This window comes from Myiozetetes cayanensis, unplaced genomic scaffold (assembly GCF_022539395.1).
Source record: "Myiozetetes cayanensis isolate MyiCay16 unplaced genomic scaffold, myiCay2020 scf27, whole genome shotgun sequence".
In the NCBI taxonomy this organism is placed as follows: domain Eukaryota; kingdom Metazoa; phylum Chordata; class Aves; order Passeriformes; family Tyrannidae; genus Myiozetetes; species Myiozetetes cayanensis.
Window position 1 is genome coordinate 3,455,743 of NW_026087488.1, and position 22,816 is coordinate 3,478,558.

At 41.3% G+C, this 22,816-nt stretch overlaps 2 protein-coding genes across 2 annotated transcripts in view; one reads left to right on the top strand and one right to left on the bottom strand.

Moving 5' to 3' along the window:
- The window catches only part of LHFPL7 (LHFPL tetraspan subfamily member 7), a 59,646-nt gene extending 42,248 nt beyond the window's left edge, over nt 1-17,398 (top strand). The window contains exon 3 of the mRNA XM_050321763.1: nt 14,131-17,398. Within this exon, the coding sequence (XP_050177720.1) occupies nt 14,131-14,357 (227 nt within the window). The 3' untranslated portion in view covers nt 14,358-17,398. The remainder of the gene's footprint in view (nt 1-14,130) is intronic.
- Nucleotides 17,399-17,948: 550 nt separating this feature from the next.
- SPATA22 (spermatogenesis associated 22) lies at nt 17,949-22,290 on the bottom strand. The gene is made up of 8 exons (XM_050321765.1): nt 22,207-22,290; nt 21,639-21,767; nt 20,841-20,895; nt 20,610-20,705; nt 20,117-20,435; nt 19,677-19,806; nt 18,899-18,996; nt 17,949-18,547 (listed from the first exon to the last, which is right to left on the bottom strand). The coding sequence occupies exons 1-8, from the start codon at nt 22,247-22,249 to the stop codon at nt 18,356-18,358; spliced, it is 1,062 nt and encodes a 353-aa protein (XP_050177722.1). The 5' UTR covers nt 22,250-22,290; the 3' UTR covers nt 17,949-18,355.
- Between the last annotated feature and the right edge of the window lie 526 nt (nt 22,291-22,816).

The following is a 22,816-nucleotide window of genomic DNA, read 5'->3' on the forward strand; positions in this document are numbered from 1 at the left end:
TAAGGTTGTGGAGCAACAATTCCGTGGGGTCTGCAGGACCTGCAGGGTCGGGCTCGTGATGCTCCACTGAGCTGTGCCCTTTTAAAAAGGCATCAGCCAGGGAGGAGCAACCAGCATGTCCAGAAACACGGGGGAAAGAATGAATTGACAAAATTAATGGTGCTGGAAGGCTGGGCTGAGTGAGTTGTTGGTTGTGTGTTACACAATCCCCAGCAGATCAGCAGAGCTGAACAGTGATCCTGACACGAGAGCTCACCTGTCTGCACTGAGGTAAAGGTTTGCTGTGGGCACATCCCTTGGGACAGCAGAGATAGACATGGAGCTGTCAGACTCACTCAGCCAGGCCGTGGCTTCCCATCAGAGGAGCTCACTGGGGCTTTGCTGTTAACTGTTCCACTTGTTGCTTCTTTGTAGTCAATCAAGTTTAATTCTGTCCCTGGATCCAGTAATTACAAGTCCTTGTTTTTAGGCAGGGCTAATAGACCACCTAAGGCTTTGTGTAAATTAATGTTTCCTCCTGCAAAGCTGGCATTTGTCCTGTATTGTGGTGGCAGGTGTGAAATGTTCCTTGCAAAAGCATGTGGTGAATGACTGAAGTAAAGCAAGTGCTTATGGGTTTAGAAGGACAGGGTCAAAGGATCACATTCTTTATGATATATATGAGCACAGTGTCCATTTTAGATTACTTCTGTAGTCTGAAATGCCTTAAAATTGCTGCTGAGAAAGCAGATACCTCAGAGGAAAAAAAGTTCTTATAAGGGACATGGAGGCAAAATAATAATTTCAGAAAGTGCTTAAGCCAAGTGGGAACGGCAGCGTTGGGCAAGCAGCCTAAAAGGAACATGGAACTCTGTCTGTCTTGCACTGAAACACAGAATTGTGGAGCACAGTTTTTAGGCTGGCTGCATAAAAACAATGGATTCTGTAGGGAAAGATAAACTGGTGTTGTCAAATATTAATCTGCTGGTCACACTGCAAGAGAATTGTGGTTCTCTGTAGATATCTGGGGCCAAAACCTGGCCTAATGAGGTTGGTGGCAGCATTTCTGTTGACTCAGGACGTGCAGGATTTCATTCTAATTCTTTAACTGCTTTTATTTCCTGTAAATAATCCCAGCTAGAGCTGAGGAACATTTTTAAGTGAGGGTTTATTCCTCAGTGAGTAACTATCATGCATTAACGAATCAGTAGCCAAACTAAATAACCACTTTTTTTCGATTATATTTCAGCCTTCCCATTTATTTCTGGTTTTCCTCTCTCTCATGTTATGTTGAAAGCAAGTCAAAAAGCCACATTTCCTGGCAATTTTGGGATGCCCATGAGAAGGGTGACAGCTACTCAGTTCTCCACCAAGAGATCCCTGCCGTGTGCTCAGGCAGTGGTGGAGGCTAAAGAGCAGCATTAGTTCAGCTCTGGTTTCCTTCCCTTCCTGCTGATCCCATGAAATTGAAAAAGCAAGTGGAAAAATATCAAAAGATCCCATCCCATTTTCTCCAGTTTAAAGCACTAACTAGCATGTTGTGCAGAAGCGTGGGGTGAGCCTCAAAGCTGGATCTCTTAACACAGCAATTTCCTTGAAGAGTTGTTGGATCACATTTTTGTCCAGGGTTTCTTCTACACACGAGTATTTTATTGCATCTGTTTATCCCAGTGAGCTGGAACTCGTTTATCTGACAAAGATGTTTCCATGACTGAACTTCCCAGAGAAGTGCAGAGAAAAGTATGACACATCTGCTTTTAGTTTGGCCTCTCTGGGGCTAATTTGAAAATGAACACCAGAGAAAAACGTGAAACAGCACAGAGGATTCACCTCCTTCCTGCCAAACACCACCCTCCAAACTTTTAGGTGGCAACAACTGGGCCAAACCACAGAATTAATGGCTCTGCTGGAGTGTAGGAAGGATTGCCATCAGTGGGCACACTTCTTGGGTACTGAAAATCCAGGCAGGGATTCAGATCAGCCGATGAAAAATCTTTTAAATCTTGTAACTTGTTCCCAAGTCCCTCACACGGTGATCAGATCCTGCAGCTGAGGCCTCGTGTCCTCCCCTGAATGGTGCATCTAAGGAAGCAGCAGGGATGTCTTAGTTTGGAAGTCTCTAAAATGAATGTGGGGCTTCTCTCTGTCTCTGCAAGACAAAACCCTAAAGGAACTGGGATCAAGAACAAGAGCTGTTGTATCCTGGTGCTGGTTTTTTGGGGTTTTGGTTTTTTTTTTTTCCTTCTTGGAGGGGAAAAAGAGTCAAATGGATGGAAACTTCTGGCCTGTGATGGCTGCTGTGTGCACTTAGGGTTCATCATTTGCCCTGCCTAGATGCACATCACCTCTGCCAGAACAAATGAGTATTTCCCTGATTAATCAGGAGCCCTCGGGGAACTGCTCTTTCTGCACATGTATTATGATCATTAAGGAGCCCGACTGCCCTGTGCTTGTTCCAGGATATGGAAAATGCAAAGCAAATTGTACAAACTACACTCTGTTTATTGGCCACATTTCTCTGTATCTCTTTCAGTGATGGTGTAATTCAGTACCCCGAGATGACAAATGATGTATTTAAGTTCATTTCTCTGTGCTGCCCTGTAAATGTTATTAACTTGAGCATTTAAATGCACGAAGATGGAAACGCTGTGGGGTTGTTTTTGTCAGCCCTGAAGGAAGCCCCTGTCACACAGTGCCTGCCTGGGGCCTTTCTCACTGCTGTGCTGTGGGGTTGGCAGCTTTGGGGACGGTGCCTGTGGCAAAGGGGGGGTCCCAGCTGGCAGGACCAGTAGGGCCCGGGCCAGCAGCAGCAGCACAGGGACAGGAAGAGGACAGGGTCCTTTGCTGTATTTGAAAGCACACCTTTCACTTTGCAAACAAATTACTGGTTAAATTACATTTGACAGACTGCAGAGTAATTGCTGTGTGAGCAACGCTTCAGTTTAGGAGGCAGGTGTGATGTGTGTTCACCTGACAATTAGGGGGCTTGCCCCATCCAAGCAAGTGTCTCACCACTGAATGGCACTGGACACCTAATCAAACAGCAAATTAACATTAATAGGCCCCCCTTCCACTAGCACAAACACCTGTTTCTGGCACTGCATGAGGCTTTAGTGCAAGATAAATCACTGGGTTTGGGGGTGTGTCCTTCCTGCCAAGCACTTGGCCACTTCTGAAGAGGGGCCCTCGTGCCATGGAGGGCACACACTGGGTGTGCCCCTTCTTTCCTTTCCTTTCCTCCATCTTCAGGCTCTGATTTCCATGGAAAGGACACTCTGGCCTGCAGGGTGGATCAGGGCAGCCAGAGTGGAGGCTGTGTGCTGTGCCCTGGCTGAGGCAGATGGAGAGAGAGGGGGCACAGGGCGGGCTGGTGGCAGAGCCCTTCGCTTTGCTCTCTTTTAAATCACAGGAGCATCAGCAGCTCCTGCTGCCAACAGTCATCACTCCCCCAGCCAGGGCTCAGGGGGTTGCAGGGGAAAGCAGCTGTTAAATGCTGCTCTTTTTGAAAAACTGGGGAAAAAAAAAATTATCCTGGTGCCCAATGGGCTACGTGAAAGGGCAGAGAAATATACATTTTTTGATTGCAAGATCTGAGCTTAGAAACTGGCTGCACTTCCCTGACCCTCTGGACTGGAGGGCACTGCTCTGCTGGCACTCTCACAAGTTAACAAGGTCATCTGCACTCCCAGGAGAAACTCAGAATTCATAACTGGAGTTTCAGCAGATGAAAAAGAGAAGGAAGAGATACCGATTTGCAGCTTCTTTACATAAAAATATATTCAGAGAAATATGGCCCTTGCTATGGTTGGGGTCTTAAGATGCTTTTTTATTAAGAAAGTTCAGTGTTTATTTAAGTATCTCAGCTTCCCCTAAAAAAGAAAATCTAGAAAATAAATAAAGTTCAATGTCAAAAGATCCGTAGCAGAGCTATTCTTGTATTTAATAAAACAATGGGAATAATACAGACGTCCTTGAGAGTAACTGTTTCTTACAGAGATAAGATGGTGATTAATGGGAAATTTGTTCTTGCCAGAGGTGGCTATCAAGTGTAAGTAAATAAATGGTGTGGTCCCATTCTTGCAGTCTACCTACCATAAATATTATTAATCTGGTAATAGGAAGCTGTAACACTGCTGGCCATTCGGAGGGTTAAGATTCTGCAAACACCCTTGCCCTTAAGGTTATTTTGTTGATGATGTCATTTACTATGATGCCACAGGAAAAACAAATGGCACGGCAGCCAATTCAATTCAGTTTTAAAATAATTTCCAGGATGGAATGCTGTTTTCTGAGGGTGTCACTGCGCCCCGTCAAAATCAGCCCAAGATTTGAACCTCAGGGAATGGAACAGCCTTTATGAGGCTGGATTTTAAAGCTGATGGAGTGCTGGAGGAAATAAATATGGGTTGTGTCCAGGGGCACATGTGCTGCAGCAGCTCATCTGCCCTCTAAACACCCAGTGGGAAGCAGGACATTGCCAGGAGGCACCAACCTCCTGCAGTTCTCCTTAGCATTGCCTGGAGTTCCTTGCCCAAGAGACAGAGGATTTCCAATGCAGGCTTAACTGGAGATAGAAAAAAAACCCCTTCCCCCACATAGACATTCAATTGTCCCCATAGTTTATTTATGGATTTTGTATTTCATGGTCCAAATATATTAGCTAAGTTATTCTGTCAGGAAATATAAACGATGATCATTTGTTAGCTGCACCACGTGAATAATTGTATCAAAGTGTAATAAAGTTATTGAAGGGATTTATTAACCTGATGAAGTAACTCATTAAATCCTTCAAAGGCATTAATGAAGGAGGAAGTCTGGGCCTTTTGGTTTAATTGGAGATGGGAAATTGTGCAGCTGGGCCGACCTGATAAGTGTGATCAGATCTCCCAAATCACTTTCATTCAGCTTGTAATTTGGGGCATTTCTATCACCACTCTGGATTTCTACATGATTTTTCTAATCTAGGTAGCTCTGCCTCAGAACTCAACTCTTCTTTTGTTGTTGTTGTTTTACTATTCCCTGAAGTTAATTTGTATGTTTACAAGCTGGGAACTCAAGGACACATCAGTGAGTGTTGAATTTTTTGCTCTGTGCAGCAGAGAGGGGACATGAGCCCAGAAGTGCCTTTGAGGTGCACTAGAACAGCAAACTTGCAGGTGACAGAGGCCATTGCAAGCAGTGACTTGCTCAGGTGCCTGTAAACAGTGTCCACAGTGGGAGGGGAAGAGAACTGCTGGTCCTTCCCGCTGGCAGCTCCACAGTGCGCTCAGCACTGAGATGCCACCTGAGTTTTGGCTCATTTCTTCCAGCAGCCTTGGACTAAATCAACCTCTTGTGTGAGACGTGGTTGGGGCTTCCCTAAAGTAGACCTGTCTGCTGCCAGCTGAGTGGTGGCTGGAGCAGCCCAACCAGCCTGGCAGTGTTTTGCCCACGTGCTTTAAGAGGACACGTTCCTCAGAGCTGCTGTGTGAGACCTGGCTGAGGAGCTCAGGGGTCAAGCATGGCTGGAATCAAAATATGAGGTGTGCTGTGCTGATTCATCTGCACTGACAGCAACCAGTGTGAGCAAACCCTGCTCAGGAAGAAAAGCTGGATGGCAGGAAGAGGGTGCACTGACTGAGGGAGGATGGGTCAGAGTGCGACACGCAGCAGAGTTGCCTGAGGACCAGCCCTGGGCTCACCTGCTGCATTTCCAGGCAGCTCTCAGTGAAGCAGCAGTTGCTGCCCCATTTCTCAGCTGCAGAGCATCTGCTTTAAACCAGAGCCGATTCCATTTATAAGGTTTTTAAAGGTTAGGGAAAACCACTGCGGTGGTGCCACCGAGTACACCTGCACTTCTGCAGTCTGCAGCATTAAAAAGCTTCCAGGCACTCAGGGAGCATCACTGCTGGAGGTGCTGCTAAAACCCACTCCAGCAGGATGTGTCCTACCATATGGCTACAGCTGTGTGTGGCACCTGGGCCGTAAAAGAGGGGAGCTCGGGAGCACACGATGATTTCCACCATTACTCGTGGTGTTGCTGATTTATGGAGGGCTGGAATCAGCAGCGTGAAATGAGGGTTGTTACAGAACTGCTCTTTATGATCAGGTGGCAGCACGTGTGCTCCTGCTGACTGATGACATTCACAGTGCTAGGACGTCTGAGAAACACAAAACTCCGGTTTCAACCCCCCCATCGAGGAGTTTTTATAAGGAGATTTGAAAACATGCAATTTGTGTCTTCCCAGTAGTTCCTGCGCCCTGGGAAAACTGAGGCTGCTCTTTGTAGCTGAACTCAGTTAGGAGAAGAGGATGCAGGATGTCTTTTTTGTTTTAGGCACGGCTTTTTCATGGTTGCATTCCCGATGAAAGAGCCGTTCTGGCAGGGATTCTGATCACCTCTCAGCCATACATGTAAAACGCACGCCTCGGAGAGAGGTAATGAATGCGCTGTCCCTGAGGCTTGAGGACTGCTGGGATGTGAAGTGCAGCTGTAATGAAGTGAGACGTGGGCATTATTGTCAGACCTCCCGCCACCGCCGCCTCGGCTGCCGCATCCGCGGCGCGCGAGACGAGGTGCGGAATGTGCCGAGTCACAATAAATTCACCGCGCAGCGCTGTACAATAAGGTCACCTCTGGTGTAGGGCTGGTGTTTAATGGCCACCAGCTTCATTATAAATCTGTTTTCGTCAGCGTCCGCTCTGCTTAAGTTGTGAGTCTTGGGAGAGAGGTGAGAAGATTGATTTAAAGCAGAGCTGGGGGGTGAGCAGGTGGGGAGGAGAAGGGAGCGAATGTGTCATGTCGAGTCGTGACATTTCGGGTGATCTACACATCGCTGCCTGTCTCTTGGACCTCAGCCCCTGTTCTAAATAGCTATTTAAGGACTTGGATTTGACAGCCAGAGCAGGAGCCAAGACCTGCTGCAGGCTGGGCAGCATCTCCCCTTCCCAGGTGAGCTGGCTCCAAAGCAGAGACAGGATAATGTGACTGCTCCCTCCCTGCTTCCAGTGCACATGGACCCAGCCTGCCACTGTTCCTTGCTAGGGAATGCATCAGATGCTAAACTGAAGCTGCTCTTGTTCTTAGCCAAAAAAAAAATCACAAAAAGAAGCATTAATTTAAATTTTCAGGCATCAGTTTAACTCCCTGCTCATGCTGAAGAACACACTGGATTTGGCATGGGTAGGTTAATTAAGAAGAGAAGCAAAGCTGTTTGCCACCCTTATTTCTATTTGTAGAAACGGAGTTGCACAGTTAACCAATGTGCATTGCTTAGGAAATGTGTGCCATGTTATGTTTCCCTAAAATAGAACAACTGAAATATGCACTTTTTATTAGCACTTCTCAACTGTTGAATAGAATGTAACACAGAGATAAGGGAATAAAGGCATGATACATTCTGCTCTCAGCTAAAGAATCCAACACTTAAATATGTCAATATTACATTATTAGCCTGTTCTGTGTTTGCTGCTCTGAAAGAGATGAAGTGAGCATGACTCAATGATTTCAAAATTAAAAAAAGAAAAGAAAATCTATATAATTATTGAAGCGGTACAAAAGAGGGAAATCATGATGGTTTCCAAACGAGAGTGCATCTGACAGTCCCCATTTCTCAGCCCTCTGACTCTTGTAAAATTTTGTGTAACAGGCTGCTATTTTGAGGAACATCAGCTCTTGTCTCTCTTTTACAGTCTGCTAAAGAGGCTGTATTTCTTCTAACCTTGCAGATGACAAAATGCACTCCTTCAGCACAGTCTACACAGTGCTAGATCATTTCAGCCTTTTTGAGTAAATGACACGCAACTCTATAACTGCATGATTAGGCCCATAGATTACCAGATTACAGCCATAAATCTTCACCAAAGCTACCACTCACTTGGCAGAACTAGTGAAGTTTCATCATTTGTTCTCGTGTAGAAAACACGCTGGGAAATGCAGCCTCAAAGGTCACTGGGATGGCATTTCCTTTTGTGGCCCTTAATAAACCTGCAGCTAATGCAGTAATTACCAAGCCCAATTACCTCTGTGATGGCTTCAGAGAATTTCTATTCCAGAGTCTGGATAGTGAGGTTCCCTTCAGTTAATCAGTGAGGCAGATTCAGCCATTCCTACAATTGTCAGACATTTGTGAAACAGGCTATTTGTGGAATGAGGGTCTGTCTGAGTGTGGGAGTTGTGCCAACAGAACCTGAACAGGGTATTTACTGAAGGGGCACTAAAAAGATGTGCAAAAAAGGTGTATGGGCACCTTTATTTCAGTGCTGGCTTTATTTAAAATAACCTGTTCCTATTCCACCTCAGCTAAATCCAAATAAACTGAAATGGAAGACACTTCCCAGCTTTTGATATAAATATATTCCCCCATGGTTTTGCATATATATACATATATACAAATACAAGTTACTATATCTGATGCAGCTCCTTAGCTTGTGAGCTGGAGTCACAATACTCAGCATTTATTTACACACAGAGTTTGGAGAACTGTACAAACGAATGCATTTCCTTTGTTGGCTCCAAAGGGGTTGGACAAAGCTCCCCAGCTTTCCTTACAACTGCATTTATGTTACAAGCTGCTGAGTGTGAGCTCGGGACTTGCACCATTTCGAAAAGCCAGAAGAGGAACTGCTCTAATCTACTTATTTGGCAACAGTCCAGCCCTGATAGATGCTCCTCAAATCACAACATGTTGGACTGAAATGACGCCAGTGGAATAATTCTTTCCAAAGAAGAGCTAAACTGGGATGTGTCAGGAGTGGCTGTGCCATTATTACAGGTTCCAGCTCTTTGTTCATTTACAAAGGGAGGCACTTACATCTTGATACCAAGTGCATGGGCATTATTACCCCTTTTCCCTGCTCTTCATTTGGGTTTGCTCGGAGGGAATAATTGCCAGGGCTGCTTCTGAACTCCAGGTACCTGCCATGCACCTGCCAGGAGCTCAGCAGAGCAGAGTGGCATTTAACAGTGGTCCCTGTTTGCCTCACCCCTCCCAAAGTTTTGTTTCTGTGACAGTGGGATTTTGTTTGGTTTCTTTTGTCTTTGACAGGTCACTTTCCTGTTTATGTTACAGTCGCTTTCCTGTTTATTTTATTTATATGTAACAGGCATTTAAAGTGATGCCTGCTGATTTTAGATGTGTTTCAGCTCTCCCCAGATCTGGAGAATTCCTCCTTTTCTGAAGTAGTTAAAAGGAAATTTCTAAGTTTGCTGATAGCCCAAAATTCCATCTTGTTTCTATTTGTACTCATGTGCAGCTATTGCCAACAATAACCCTGGATCTTATTTAGCCTTGTCTTTAGGTTTCCAGTTGTTGGAAAAGATATATATGGAAGAGATATGCAGGTACCTCCTTTTTGTACAAGAATTTAAACCACATATGCCCAAAATACCCCAAATGTAGAAACCCTCCAGGCATGCTACAGAAATATCAGCATCTGCTTGCTCATTTTAAATTATGCCAGTAAAATCCCATAAACATAAAGAAAAGCTGAAGAGGAGCTAATAAAATTATTAGGTTAATGAAATGGATGAAACTGAGACAAAATGTGTTATTCAAAGTCAGCTGATTGTGCCTAAGAAGAGCTGCCAGCTTTAATAAGGGAGGTAATGGATTATATGTAAGAGGAAACTTCTTGATGAGATGAGTGAAAATTGCTTTGGTAGATTAAGCTCTGTCAATAAAAATCTTCCAAGAAGACATAAGACTGTGATAATCTGTAATAGGGTTGGAACAATACTCTTGCTTGCTTATGATTCAGCCCTAATTCTAATGATTTTCTGATATGTCCCACAAGCTTGCAATTAATCTGTCATTGTCACAGGTATCAGGAAGATAATATACTCCTAAAGTAAACAAATTAAACTTTTAAGACAAACTAATCCCATTACAGCAGGTAATTCCAGGAAGAAAATTCATGCACACATCATATATTTCTCCTGGTGATCAGTATTGCTACTACACATCATCTAAACACACTAACAAACACAATAAAATAAAATAAAACAGCCTCTTCTGTTCTCTGTATTTGGGATCCACCTCTGGATTTCCATCCATTTCGACACCGGTATGGAAGGATAAACACAAGCTGAGCCAAGTTTAAACATTCCTGGTTCCCAACACAGAAAACTATTCAATTATTGTGTTTCATATGTTGAAAAGTCCATCAGTCTTGCCAAAAGAAGTGGAAATGGAAGTAGCCTTTTTTTGTTGTTGTACATTGGTGCCCTCTGCACACACTCCAGAGAACTGCAGTGCTTTGGTTTGGTTTAGAATAAACTGGGAAAGGGTATGTGATGGATTTAAATAATTAAACAGTTTTACAGGAGCTTAATGAAATGAATAAACCCTTGCAGTGATAAAGAGATATAGATTATTGGGTTTTAAAATCGCAGCAAATTCTTTTTTCCTTGAGTAGAACTGTCATTGATTCAGTATTATCAGCAACAATTTTTTTGCTACAAAAAGCCCCATTTGCCCTGGAAGAAGTGCCCTCCTTTGTTTTCTTTAGAAATCGAATAAATTCAGAAATCTACTTGGTAAAAATAAACCCAGGCCTTGTCTCTCAAACCCTTCAGAGGAGAAAGTGCCATTTACCAGCTGGCTGTAGGACAGCAGGGAAGCAGAAAGGATGAGGGTGAGACTGGAACTGTTTGGGAGGGCAGGAGATTATAAAGCAGAAATAAAACATGACTTACTGTTGACCCGCTGTGCTGGCCTTGCCTTTGGGCTGCCCTGCAGTCAGCACTGGTTGGGAGTTACTGGGGAGGACTCAGGTGATGAGGACTCAGGTGATGAGGACAAACAGCTCGGGGTGATGCAGACCCAGCCGTGACAGACACTGTGTGTCAGATTAAAAAAACAAACAAAGAAAAGCATGTTTTTAACAGGACCCAACACCTGATGGGAGATGAATCAGATGATAAGCCATGTTAAAAGCAGAACTCAACTCCTCGTTTTGCCAGCGAGTCCCCTCACACTCAATTGGCCTCGCGCTGTGGAACACACCCCAAGATGTTCTCTGGCCTTGTATGACAGCAGGATTACCCCGCGCGGGAGGGCGAAACGCTCTCACTGCTGTACTCTGACACCTCTCAAAGTGCTGTTTGTTGTTGGAAAGCCGTGCAGAGGCGTAAGTGTTCCATGAGGAGCGTAAATGGAGCCCCACTGTTTCTTTGTGTGCTCTCCCAGCTCGCTGTGCTGCTGACAGACAGCCCCATTAAGGAGTCATTAGCACCGTGCCTGAAAGCTTGGCTGCTGCGGGTAATAACGGGCTCTTCAGTATTTGGAGCCTTCTGTAAGAAAAAAGGGCACCCAAATGAGAATAATGAGGTCATTCTATGACATGCCTGAGGATATGAAACCGCGGGTAACTTTTTAGCCCGTTTGATTATGTGAACACGCACGTTCAGCTGCGACAGATTGTTTGGAGCCTTCAAAAAAAATAAAGCTTCCTCCATCAGATCACACCGTGCAACATCAGCACCAAGTGGTAATCAAAACACTGGCGTGGCTGTCAAGCACAGCCTTCAAAATAATCCTGTGTAACCCAATCAAAAAGGAAACATACATGGATAGATATGTGAAGCAGAGCAAGGGGCTGAGACAAGGTCAGAAAAAGTTTAACAGTTAGCAAAGGATTAAAAAAAAGATTGTTTCCAATTCTGCATCACTTTTTTTCTTCACCAAATGGTGAGGACTGTTTTGGCTTTAAAAGATGAACAAACTGTAATTTTAGTTTCAGACCTGATTGTTGCTTAGAGCAGTGGCTGTTCCTCTTAAAATTGGCTCACTTTGCCAACACTTTACAGAAGGTTTTGCACCCCGGGGCTGTTTGAGGCTCCTCATGCAGTCGAGCAGCCTGGGTGGCTGTGGGACTGTGCTATTACCCCTTGTCCTGTTGCAAGAGATGTGTGTGTGTGTCTAGTTTAGCTCCATTTTTACTGTATTTTCATTTTACGTTGTTTTTAGTGGTGTCACATGTGTGTAGTGAGAGGAGATCTGCATAACATAACTTATTTCTTTGTATTTACCTCCAGCTCCTGTGTGTTTGGGTAAAGTCAGACCCTAAATGCAGCTGCCAAGATCTCAGTGCCCAGGTCTGTGGGCTCCTTCCTGTCCTGGGCACCTGCAGCAGGTGCAGCTGGTTGAGGATCAGGGAGTGTGAGATGTGCTGGGGATGTTCCTTGTGCTGGGAAGGACTTTTCCCTTCACTGGCTCCTGCAGCATCATCACCTCGTGCCTGGAAAGAGAGGAAGGCCACAGCAACCACTGAACAATTATTCATGAGGCTCAAAGGAAAGAAGGTGTTGGTGGGAGCAAGGGCAGGTGAAACACTTGGCTCTGACAGCTCCACTTCTTGGCAGGAGCTCCTCCTTGTGCCCCTCTGGGAGATCCCCCCAGGGGAACACGCTGGCAGTTTTGCTGCTGCTCCAGTTTCTCTCCTCTTACTCTTTTCTGCAAGGGATTAACTCAGCAGTTCCATTTAGACTAGAAGGAAAGATTTAATTCAAATTATTCAGGGGCTTTGCAGGCTGAGTGTGTTAAACTTTCTGACTTCATCCAGCCCTCAAGCTTATTAAAGTGGCTTTTAATTAAAAAAGATTAATGAGAGATTGCCTGTTTTTCAGTGGATACTTTTAAGATTAAGCCTCTCCAATATGATAATTGGAGTCATATGCATGTGCCCCACCTGAAAGGCAATTACAAACACAGAGAATAGCATGGAGTGTTTGTTTTATAATCCTAATGTTTCATTAGATGTTTGCTGGTGATGAATTATCTATCAGCTCAAACATAACTGTTAATTCTGATTGCTGCTATTCTTGAATCACTACCCTGAATCTGAACAGAACAATATCCTGGAAGAATGGGAAGGCAGGAAAAGGGACTGCCCCATGGTGTCTTTTCAGTACATAACACAAAGCCTTTTAAAATACACTCTAGATTTAAAATGCAGTGGTAATTCATGAGCAGAAAGGATAGAGAAGAGGACACTTTCTCTGTGTTCTCTCAACCACACAGTGCTGGGATGGTGAAACCCCCTCACATCAGCCTGGCTCGGCCCCTCTTCTCTCCCAGGGTGGGCAGAAACAGCTCCAAGAGCTGCTCCTGGAGCATTTCAGTCCCTCTCTGTCATAGCCAGCATTTATACCTTGGGCTGTCTTACTTTCAAAGTTGGAGAAGTGCTCCTGATGTTCATTAAATGAATTGTGTAAACCATGATCTCTAAATGTGACGTGTTAAAAATCTGTGCAGGACTATTAAAAGCTAATGGATAATGCAGGGGAATTGCAGGAGGCAAGTCTGGCTTTCCAAAATCAAGGGGGGCTTAAGCTTTGCTTGTATTTTAGACCTCTTAGGCTGGAAGGAGTAAAAGATGCCTCACTTGGAGAAATTTCTTTCTTTATCTCTGTGCCCTTACATACCAAACCTTTAGATTTCTACAGCATGTCCTGTTATATTTACTTCATGCTTTTGGAGCCCAAGCTGTCAAAATTCTATAAGAACTTTAGGTCTTAGCATTTTAGGTCTCAACCTTAGGTTGAAAACTTTTCTAATCTTTAAGTTTACAGAGGGATTCAAGCCCCTGTAGTGACAGAGCCCACTGCTAAAAGTTATTGAATTGGTTTTTTTATCTCACATTCTTTGGGATTTTTTAAACAATTTGCAGTCTGTACTAATGAGAATAATGAGAAAGTGCTCCCATTAGCAGAACCTCACGAGCAGAATCTGAAAACCTACATTTGAACTCTTTCACTGGAAGTTTTTATTTGGCAGAACAAAGTAATTGTTTGTCTCAAGCACAAAAATGCTGTTGAGAAGAAAATGGAGCTGGTTTGGAATCTGCAAACTTAGGAAGTCTCCTCTGGATTCCATTATATCTGACTCATCATACTTTTGACATGGCTTCCTAATTTGGATTGCAGCGTTTCTGAAGTTCTGTAATGGCAAGAACTCTCATGAAAAAATCCCATGTCCCACCACTGCTGTGCTCAAGAGGTAATTATGAAAAGGAAGAGAGAATCTGCCAATCATAAGGGGTGTTTTAAGCTATGACTTTTCCCATTGATTTTAATATATATTTGCCTTTCTAAGATAAGGATTTTATTTTTTTTTTCCCAAGGGAATGAAGGTTGGATAATAACTGGTGTGTTTTCTTTCTCCTCTCCAGTGTTCATTATGGCTTCTGGGCTTTTGGTTTACCCTTTTGGGTTCAACTCTGCTACTGTGAAGAGATTCTGTGAGAACTCAGACATCTACTATGCAGGAGACTGCCAGATTGGGTGGGGGTACATGCTGGCAATTGTTGGGGTCATGTTGTCTGTCTTTTTACCATTCTTTGCGAAATATGCACCAAAAGAGCACATATCTCCAACTCCAATACCTACTATTTTATAGTATTTTTCTTCCTGTTGTAAGAGCAGAACCTTCCTGTCTGCAGGTGATGGGCAGAGATGAGGATAGCACTTCCAGTTAGCTGTGTTAGCTGAAGAGGGGAAAGGAGCTGGGGAAGAGAAGGTCACATTCACAAAGACCAAAAGTGCATTGCTAGTCTTCCGTAAGCACGAGCAGAGAACACTCTGGAATTGAAGTCAATTAATCAGCAGCCTTTACAGTGCTCTGAACACACAGTGGCATAATGCCTTAGACAAAAAAAAAAAAAAAAAAGAAAAATCAGTTTATCCTCAAAACATCTGTCTACCTCCCAGTTTCTTTTGTGTCTCAAAATCCTAAGTCTTGAAAGCTTCAATTCACTTTTGATAGATTATTATTAGACATCAAAACTTTTGGAACCCAATAACTTTAAAATCAGTAATGATATTTTGTTACAATTGTTTTGATTAGTGAGAAGAAGCACCTGCTGGTAGCCACGGCCTAAAATTAAGCTTGGTGGCTAAAAAGGATTGTATACAAGATAAAAAGTTTCTTTTTAGTCTCTCTATGTATTTTAAGTTTTGGGCACACTTTTTACTACTGCTCTCATTGCCAAGATTTAGAGTCATTTAGATTTTTTTTTTTTCTGAGAGATCTATCTGCTTCCAAAGGCTTCATGATGATTTAATAGTTTTAACAACAGAGGGAAAAAAATGTTAAGAATTGGGTTTTGGTGTTTCTTAAATTATAATTTTAGGTGGAATTTTATAAAATCCCTTGAACTATTACAACTTTAGATTTTTGGGGTGTATTGTTTGTTTTTTAAGGCTGAAAACAAAAATCACTGTTTACAAAACTGCCTGTGCCCGATGGCCCTTACATGTAGTGATAATCCAAGCCGGAATGAAGCAGATTCTGACATTTCCATTACAATTGGGAGTCCATTGCTGTAAAAAGACAAAAGTGAAGTGAAATGCTACTCAACACAACTAATAAGAATCTGATGCTGTGTCAGACACGAGCAAATGGCCATATTTCATTAGTCTGTAGGGGAATTTTGCGAGGTCTGATTTCCACAATAGCACTGAACTCATTACTATCAAGCATTGAAATAAGTGCACTTGATTGCCTTAAGCAAAAGAAACATTGGGTTCTAATCTCACCTACCTGTTGTGGTTTTCCTTTTAGATAAAAATAGAATTCTAATTGTCTTCTCATCTTTTATTTTCTATTATTTATTAAAAAAAAAAAAAAGAGAAATCACATAGCTTATATTTAATTCAGAGCTGTAGTTTTGTGTTTTGGCTCAAACCAGGTGATCAAATTTATTATTCTTCACTTAGCTGGGTCCAGCTGATTCCTGCATTTTTCCTGTTTGTAACAGAAGGTGTTTGTGAAGGGACAGACAGAGACATGTTGAGGATGTACAAGAAAATGCAGATGGAACAATCACTGTGTTATCTTAATATACATCAAAGGCTTCTGCAGTCTTGTTTACATTCCTCACCCTTCTAAACTTCAATGGAAAGTTGTGCTGTTTTCCAAAATAATTGTCCTGTTGTTACATTTCCAGGCACTCTAAAAGCAAATTCTGCACATAAATTTCTCAAGTTCCAATATTAATCTCTGAAAATACAGATTCCAACATAGACTGAAGTACACCAAGAAAGAGAGAGCACGTGCTATGCACTTTTGCTCTCAGGGACTAAGAAATTAAATCTTCTAAATATTTAACAAAATAGGTTGAAGGAATGCCCTAAAGTAAGAAGAATAAATTTCAGTCACTTCTGTACAGTAATGTGCTTTTCAGTAATGTCTTACACTTTTTTTTTAATGAATGGCTGAAATGGATAATTTTCATACAAGAGTCAGAAAAGTGAGGAATAACAAACAACATGCAAAAAGAAAATAATCACCATGAAGTAAAGAGACAGAGATGCAGGCTTTTCTTTCCTAACCAACCTGTGCCTTTACACTAGAACCATTATACAAGACAGGATCAATATGGTTAAAAAATAAATCAACCACCCAACAACTGAAAAATGTTGAGTAGTGTGTATAAACTGTATTGTGTAGGGATTTTTCTGTTTTGTGTAATGTTTACAACTGTTCACTTAATGTTTCACTAGAAAAAGTGATTTGTTAGTGTAAAGTAGAAACTTTTTTTTTTTTTGCAAAGATCTGAACACTTACTGAAAGTAAAATCATTTTAGATTTTTATTAACAGCCAGAACATACCCAGTAGACACAAACGACCTCTTCCTGCCATTACTTTTTAATGCAACTTTCAAAGTGCAGAACTGGAAGCATCAATCATTCAACTGGAATCAGTGGGACTGCAGCTCTGGGGGGGTGTTGATAACAGGCCTGGTCCCAGAGTTGAAGCTTCCTCTGTAATTTTAAATGACTGTTACAGCAGTCTTACCATTCACAACCCTGCTGTAGCAAATGCTTTGCTCCTTAAACCTCAGCTTCTGTTGGGAACATCATCAGCCTCTGCATCCTGTAATATTCTGCACCTTTTGTGAGTTAAGCTGATGCTTCCATGTGCCACCTCCTCTACCATTTTATAATACATCAAAGGAATCAAAGACATGTACATGACCAGTGGGTAGACAAAGCTCTGCTTGACACATCCCTGCTCAGAAGCAGCTTAGCACAGAAGGTGGAGGTGACAATGCAAGTGATTCTTACAGCAGTTAGTAAAGCACACACCTTAGATCTCGACTGGAACATTAGGGGGCTGTTGCTGACAATACATGTGCTGACACTGACAGATCACTTTTTTAACCAGAGACTGTCTGCGCGTTAAACTGTGTACAAGCGTTTTCCTGTTGCAAGTCGAACAATTTACTGGACCAGGTTCAAGTTTTATTCTAAATATATAATTTTTTAAGTGTAACTAAAAGCTGTATTTTCCATTAATGTGTTTCTGCGTTGACTAGCTGGCTCCTTTTTAGAATATTAACTGTTTTCTGTATTTGACTTGTTGGATACAATATTTCAATTATTTTAAATGTGAAATTTCCAATTGCCAACACTGTATAATAAAATAATAAAAAAGCCCCATCCTGTTTGCTATTTTCTTGACAAGTCTTTTGTTTTACAACTCCCAACAGATCTGCTACTGAGCTTTTGAAGCAGGGGAAAAGGAAATAGAAACAGCAGGAATAACCTGTGAAAGTCAATGTTTGAAGGCAAAGGCACATAAACATGTACATGGTCCATCCCTCATGAAAGGTGTTTATATGGCAAAGGCAAGGAAGTTCTGCCTTCAGATAATTCTTTCTTTTCAACTTCCTCTGTGTCCTTGAGGAATCTGCCTACAGCTTCAGGGTCTGTTGCTGTTTTATACAGGTGTTATACTGATTATTTATTTTTTTTTTAAAAAAAAGAAAAATAATCAGATAGGATATAAATGGGAACCCAAGGAATAGCTGGCAGATACAGCTGCATCCTGTGAAATCTTTATGGAGTAATTATTATGTTCATTTCTAGAAAAGCTTTTACACATGTTCTTGTCATCCAGCAAAGGAAAGGGCACCTGTTATTTGGAACTCAAGAGGAATAAAGACGATCTTTTTACTTTCTAGCCAAAGAGAACTCTGAGATGTTTGTTAGCTGTTGAACCATGAGCAAATACTGCTCAAAATAAGTATGCAGTCAACATTTTGAACCAGGTATTGAAGGAATTTCTCAAAACTGAAGATAACGAAAAGCAGTGGGAATCTGAATTGTAAGACACTTGCTCTACTGCAAAACTTCAGCATTTTAATTCTAAATTTATCCAGTAAAGTCTAATCTACTATGTAACAAACCCCTGTTATTGAATATTTAACTGGGAAAGCCAAAGAAAGTAACAGTGAGAACAAAACATTGTTACTAACATTTGTTGGCTAGCACAGCACAGTGATATTCCCAATGATTCAACCAGATTCTCACTGTTAGTTTTGGGAAACGCTTCAGCACGTCCAGCCTTTCTGGGTAACGATCAGTGAAAGTCAGAGAATCCATTTCAACTTCTACATTTCATTCATTGTTTTTACATATGCTGCCATCTCAGCATCTGCAATTTTCACAAAGTCCTGGAAAGTGTTCTGTTCTGGAGCAGTTGCTGGTCTTACAGAGACACACTTGAAAATGTTCCTTTTTGCATCATAGTTTCCCATGCACCTGTGCACTCGGCCTCGAATTAGTCTTGGAAGCTCACGGTCCTTCATCAAAGCATAACAAACAAAGAAAACAATTGTCACCTGCCACAAAAGCTTTCTGCATTGCTGGGTTCTGAAGAACGTCAAACAGAAGGAATTTACATCAGGTTTTTTGTTATTATCAACTGCTTAAAAGCTAAACTGAAAGTCCCAACTTTTTTTTCTGAAACAGAAGTGTAAGGATACCTAAGTAGTGACTGGATTATTGCTCTAGTTTGGGATCAGTGTGGTATAAACACCCAGCCTGCCTTTTACACAGAATATTTCTGCTTTATCAGAACAACATATTATTAACTTCATACAAGGGGTTGGAGCTGGTGGTGTGTGTGTTATGTTCAGACACAGAATACTCACAATTTCATAAAACACACAAGGCAGGGTCTCCTTTCCATCTCTCAGAAGGAAGTTCTTTGCCCCATAAGCTCCAGGTGTGACTGCAGAGTCCAGTGTGCCTGTGCCATTTACAGAAATCAGTCATGGTCTAAACAAAGAGCAGTACTAAGATACACCAAGACATCACGACATCATTTACCACACAAAAACATTGAGATATATCAAGCCAGCATCAGCTTTGTGTGGGAACACATGCAAATCAACTTTAAATATCTGCAGTCTTGTCAAAATAATAGCTGAGATGCCAACAGATTATATATTCTTATTCACCTTGTTGTAAAACTTAGTAATTTCAGCCTTTTGTCACATTCATTTCTCAGACAACATCAATTAAATGCAAAGTGTAACACACTAAAAGTCTGTATCTATATTAGGAAGTACCCCAGACTTGAATCTATTCCTGGATTAATTGTATTAAGAATTATTGTAAAACTGCACCTCTCTACAGATAGTTCCTATAAAATGGAAAAATTTATTGTAGCACATTCTAAAAACCAGGAAAGAAAATAAACAGCACGGAGAAAGCTTAAATATTGGAAAATGACTGAATTAATAATTTTGAATCTATTTCAGTCGCCTTTGATAGCTGAATGGATCTCCCAGAAGGAAAATTAGATGGTGCTCACAGCAGCATTTTATGGGTTTCAGTATTTCAGCTACTGTGCCAAGAGTGAACAAAATTCTCTCTCATTGTTGCCCTTCCATCATGATCATCTACAGCCCAATCAACTGTGCTTACCTAAGACCTCGAATAAGAGAGCAGTTCTGTAAGAGTATTGACTCCAGTGCCTCAGGCTTTCAATGACTGCAGACAGGATTCGCAAAGAATTCCTTTTTTCTCTCATTTTTATTTGGGATGATGGAACTTCCTTTCAGAGGAAGACAAAAGCTGAAGTTAGACATGCACACTCCTAATTTTAAAAGGCACATTAGACATTTATATATTGTGCTAAATAGCCAATATTTACATTAGAGTATTTGTTCAGAATATACAAACAACTCCCTTTACGTTTATAAAATAATGCTGAGGATTGTAGTTATTATAGAATGAAAATCTCAATTCTAAATTTTCAGAAACTTAAGTGTTTACTAAGGCAGCTTGGGCTGACAAAAGCTTCATCTTTCATCAGTTTTTTTTTTTTTTTGTGTATTCCTATTAACTCTCCCCATGAGTTTTACCTGACTTTTTTCTTCTGGGACAAAATCAAATTGGTCTTCATTCATTTTATTTTGCTGAATATTGGAGTTAAATTTATATGCCGGACTATGACCCTGCAGGCTTCTTGATACAGGGTTAGGTTTCACTGGCCACTGTCCTTTGGGTGTCTTTGGCTGGCTGGTTTCTGTTTTGAGGAGCTGAGATGAATTACGGTTACCAGGGTTTTTTTGCTGCTGGACAGTTTTCCAACTGTTTGAAAGGTTCCCAAACTTTTGAGTGATTCCACTGTCAGACCTTGGATCTGCTGTGTTATTCAAAGGATTATACTCATTTCTGTTCCTGCAATGCAACGTCAGACACAGTTCAGTATCACAGCATCTATTTAGGACTACAGTGATGATCTGAGAATTAAAAGGGTCTCTCTGAATGCTCCAGGAATATGGGAAAATGTAAGATGAATTTTCACGTGAGAACAAAAAAGGAAGGGTAATAGACATTAAAGACTCCACCAACCTGCAGGCAGTCAAGTTTTTTCCAGCATTTGCTAAATTAAACTTTGATGCATTTGGTGGTTTCAGGAGGGAAGGAGCCATCTGATGTTCTGTTTGGCTTTCAAATACAAGTTTAAAGTATCAGTGACATAGTAGCAGCTTTATTGTAAGACAGACACACAGATCATAGTTTGTGAAACAATTAGTATCCAAATAAAAATCCAAAAGCAACAAATAACCTGCTTTTACATACCCACTGTTTGCTGCTTTCTGCAGTTCAGCCACTTCTGGGTTTGCAGTCCCCCAGCCTAATTTTCAAAAGGCAAAGGATTGATTATGGGCACAAACAGAGAAGATTGAAAGGTAATAGGTCTGTTATGTAGAGCTCCTACTCTGTATCTGCCCAGTGTCCCACACAAAGGCTCACACGGGAAGGAGAAGGGGAAAAAATAAAAAGGGAATGTGATCCTTTGATATCTGTAATTATAAGGCAACTTCTAACAAGTAGGTTGCTTCTCTAGACAACAGTTCACTTACAAACATTAGACTTATTAGCAACAGAGACTTTTTTACTGTATTATAAGGGAACTTTTTAACTTTATTACAAGTAGACCACGATGAAAGCACTAAAGGCAGAATTCCACACTGTTCTTTCCAAGCCCAAACTGAAGAACAGAAGTTCCTTTCTGGACTACAAGAAAGACATCTTATAAATGTTTCTTCTTGTAACACAGGACTTGAATGTTGATTGAACTCAACTGAAAACAAAAGGTCGGTTTCAAGAGACTCGATTTAAATGCCAGTGCCACTTCATTCTCCAACACACAAAGAGTCAAACTCCCTCTAGGCACAAAGTATAAAAAGCTCAATTGTACAGAGGAGAAAGGAGTTTCCTGGAGGACAATTTTTACATAATGAGCTTTTCAGAAATAGATATAAAGGGTGCATATAGTTCTTGATAAAGACAATGTCTGATTACATAGAATACAACCAGGAAGTTAAGATTTATTTGATTTAGAGCCTCTACAAAAATAAAATATATCTTATTTACCAAATGATGTGGGAGAGAAGTCATAAGTACGAGTCCCAGGACCGGCACCTGGTTCATTTTTAAGTGGATTTGAAGTGAGGGGCTGTCTAGTTCTTTTTTTCTGATTGAACAGTGGCACAGGCAGACAACCTAAAATTAAAATTCAAGTAATAGTACTATATTAATAGGAAAAAAAGATACACAATCTACACTTGAAATAAGTAAATAAAATTCACAGACTTCACAATTACATTACATCACCCATAAGAACTACATTTCATAAACACATAACAGACCATTCCTTTACAGAATTCATGTTCCCAACCCTCTGTCCTGCACGTAACCTTGTGAATGGAACCTTTCCCTGAGTGACCAGTGCCTCGAATCCATCCAAAATCTTGCCCTGTTCTGCAATAAACAGGTAACCCATTCAAGTCCACTCAGGAAATGGGGATCTAGGGCTGAATACTGAATATCCTGCATGCACACTGCATGTATATGTATGTGTGTGCCTATATATGAAAAAATATATTTATATATAAAAGCATGGTGAGGTGTGAATGGTAAAGCGCAAAACAAGGGCTGGTACCTGCTGTGCTGCGAGTTGAGGTGTCAGCTAAACTCCTTTTCATTTCTTTGCCGAGTCTTAACAGGCAACAAGGTATTGATTACTCCAAATTTGCTGTATGGAAGTTAGATAAGCAGAGTAAAGTAATTCATGCTGTAAACACATCCAGATTTTATGGCAGTTTCTCTAACTCTGCAGACCCAGTGACTGGCATCACTTCAGACACGAGCCTAAAACATACAAGCAGCTGTACTGCATTTAGAGGATCCACAGGTACACACATAATATGCAACTGGTCTTTGCAGATTAAGGGCCCAAATGATTACATTTTTGAAGTAAAAGTTGTATTCTCTACTTTTTTTAAGTGCTGGAAAAATACTAAATTCACTCCTGAATTTAAAAGTATATATACATCCAAATACAAGGAGTTGTTTTGTTTTTTAAATTCCTGGAAATGCAACACTAATTTAAAAACACATACTTATGCATTGAAGCCAAAGGTGATGGCAAGGTACAAAGCTTTGAAGACAAAACCAATTAAATTCTTATGTGAAAAATAGCATCATGATTCAAAAATAAACTTATTTTCTGTGCTTCATGGAACAGACCTAAAACCTTTAGCCAATTCCCT

Coding starts and splice junctions, on each gene's coding strand:
- SPATA22 (XM_050321765.1), bottom strand. CDS start 22,249: ATGAAAAGGAGTTTAGCTGACACCTCAACTCGCAGCACAGCAG. Junction 20,706..20,840: donor CAGAAAGCAGCAAACAGTGG/GTATGTAAAAGC, acceptor TGTATTTGAAAG/CCAAACAGAACATCAGATGG. Junction 18,997..19,676: donor TCTCTTATTCGAGGTCTTAG/GTAAGCACAGTT, acceptor TAAATGGCACAG/GCACACTGGACTCTGCAGTC.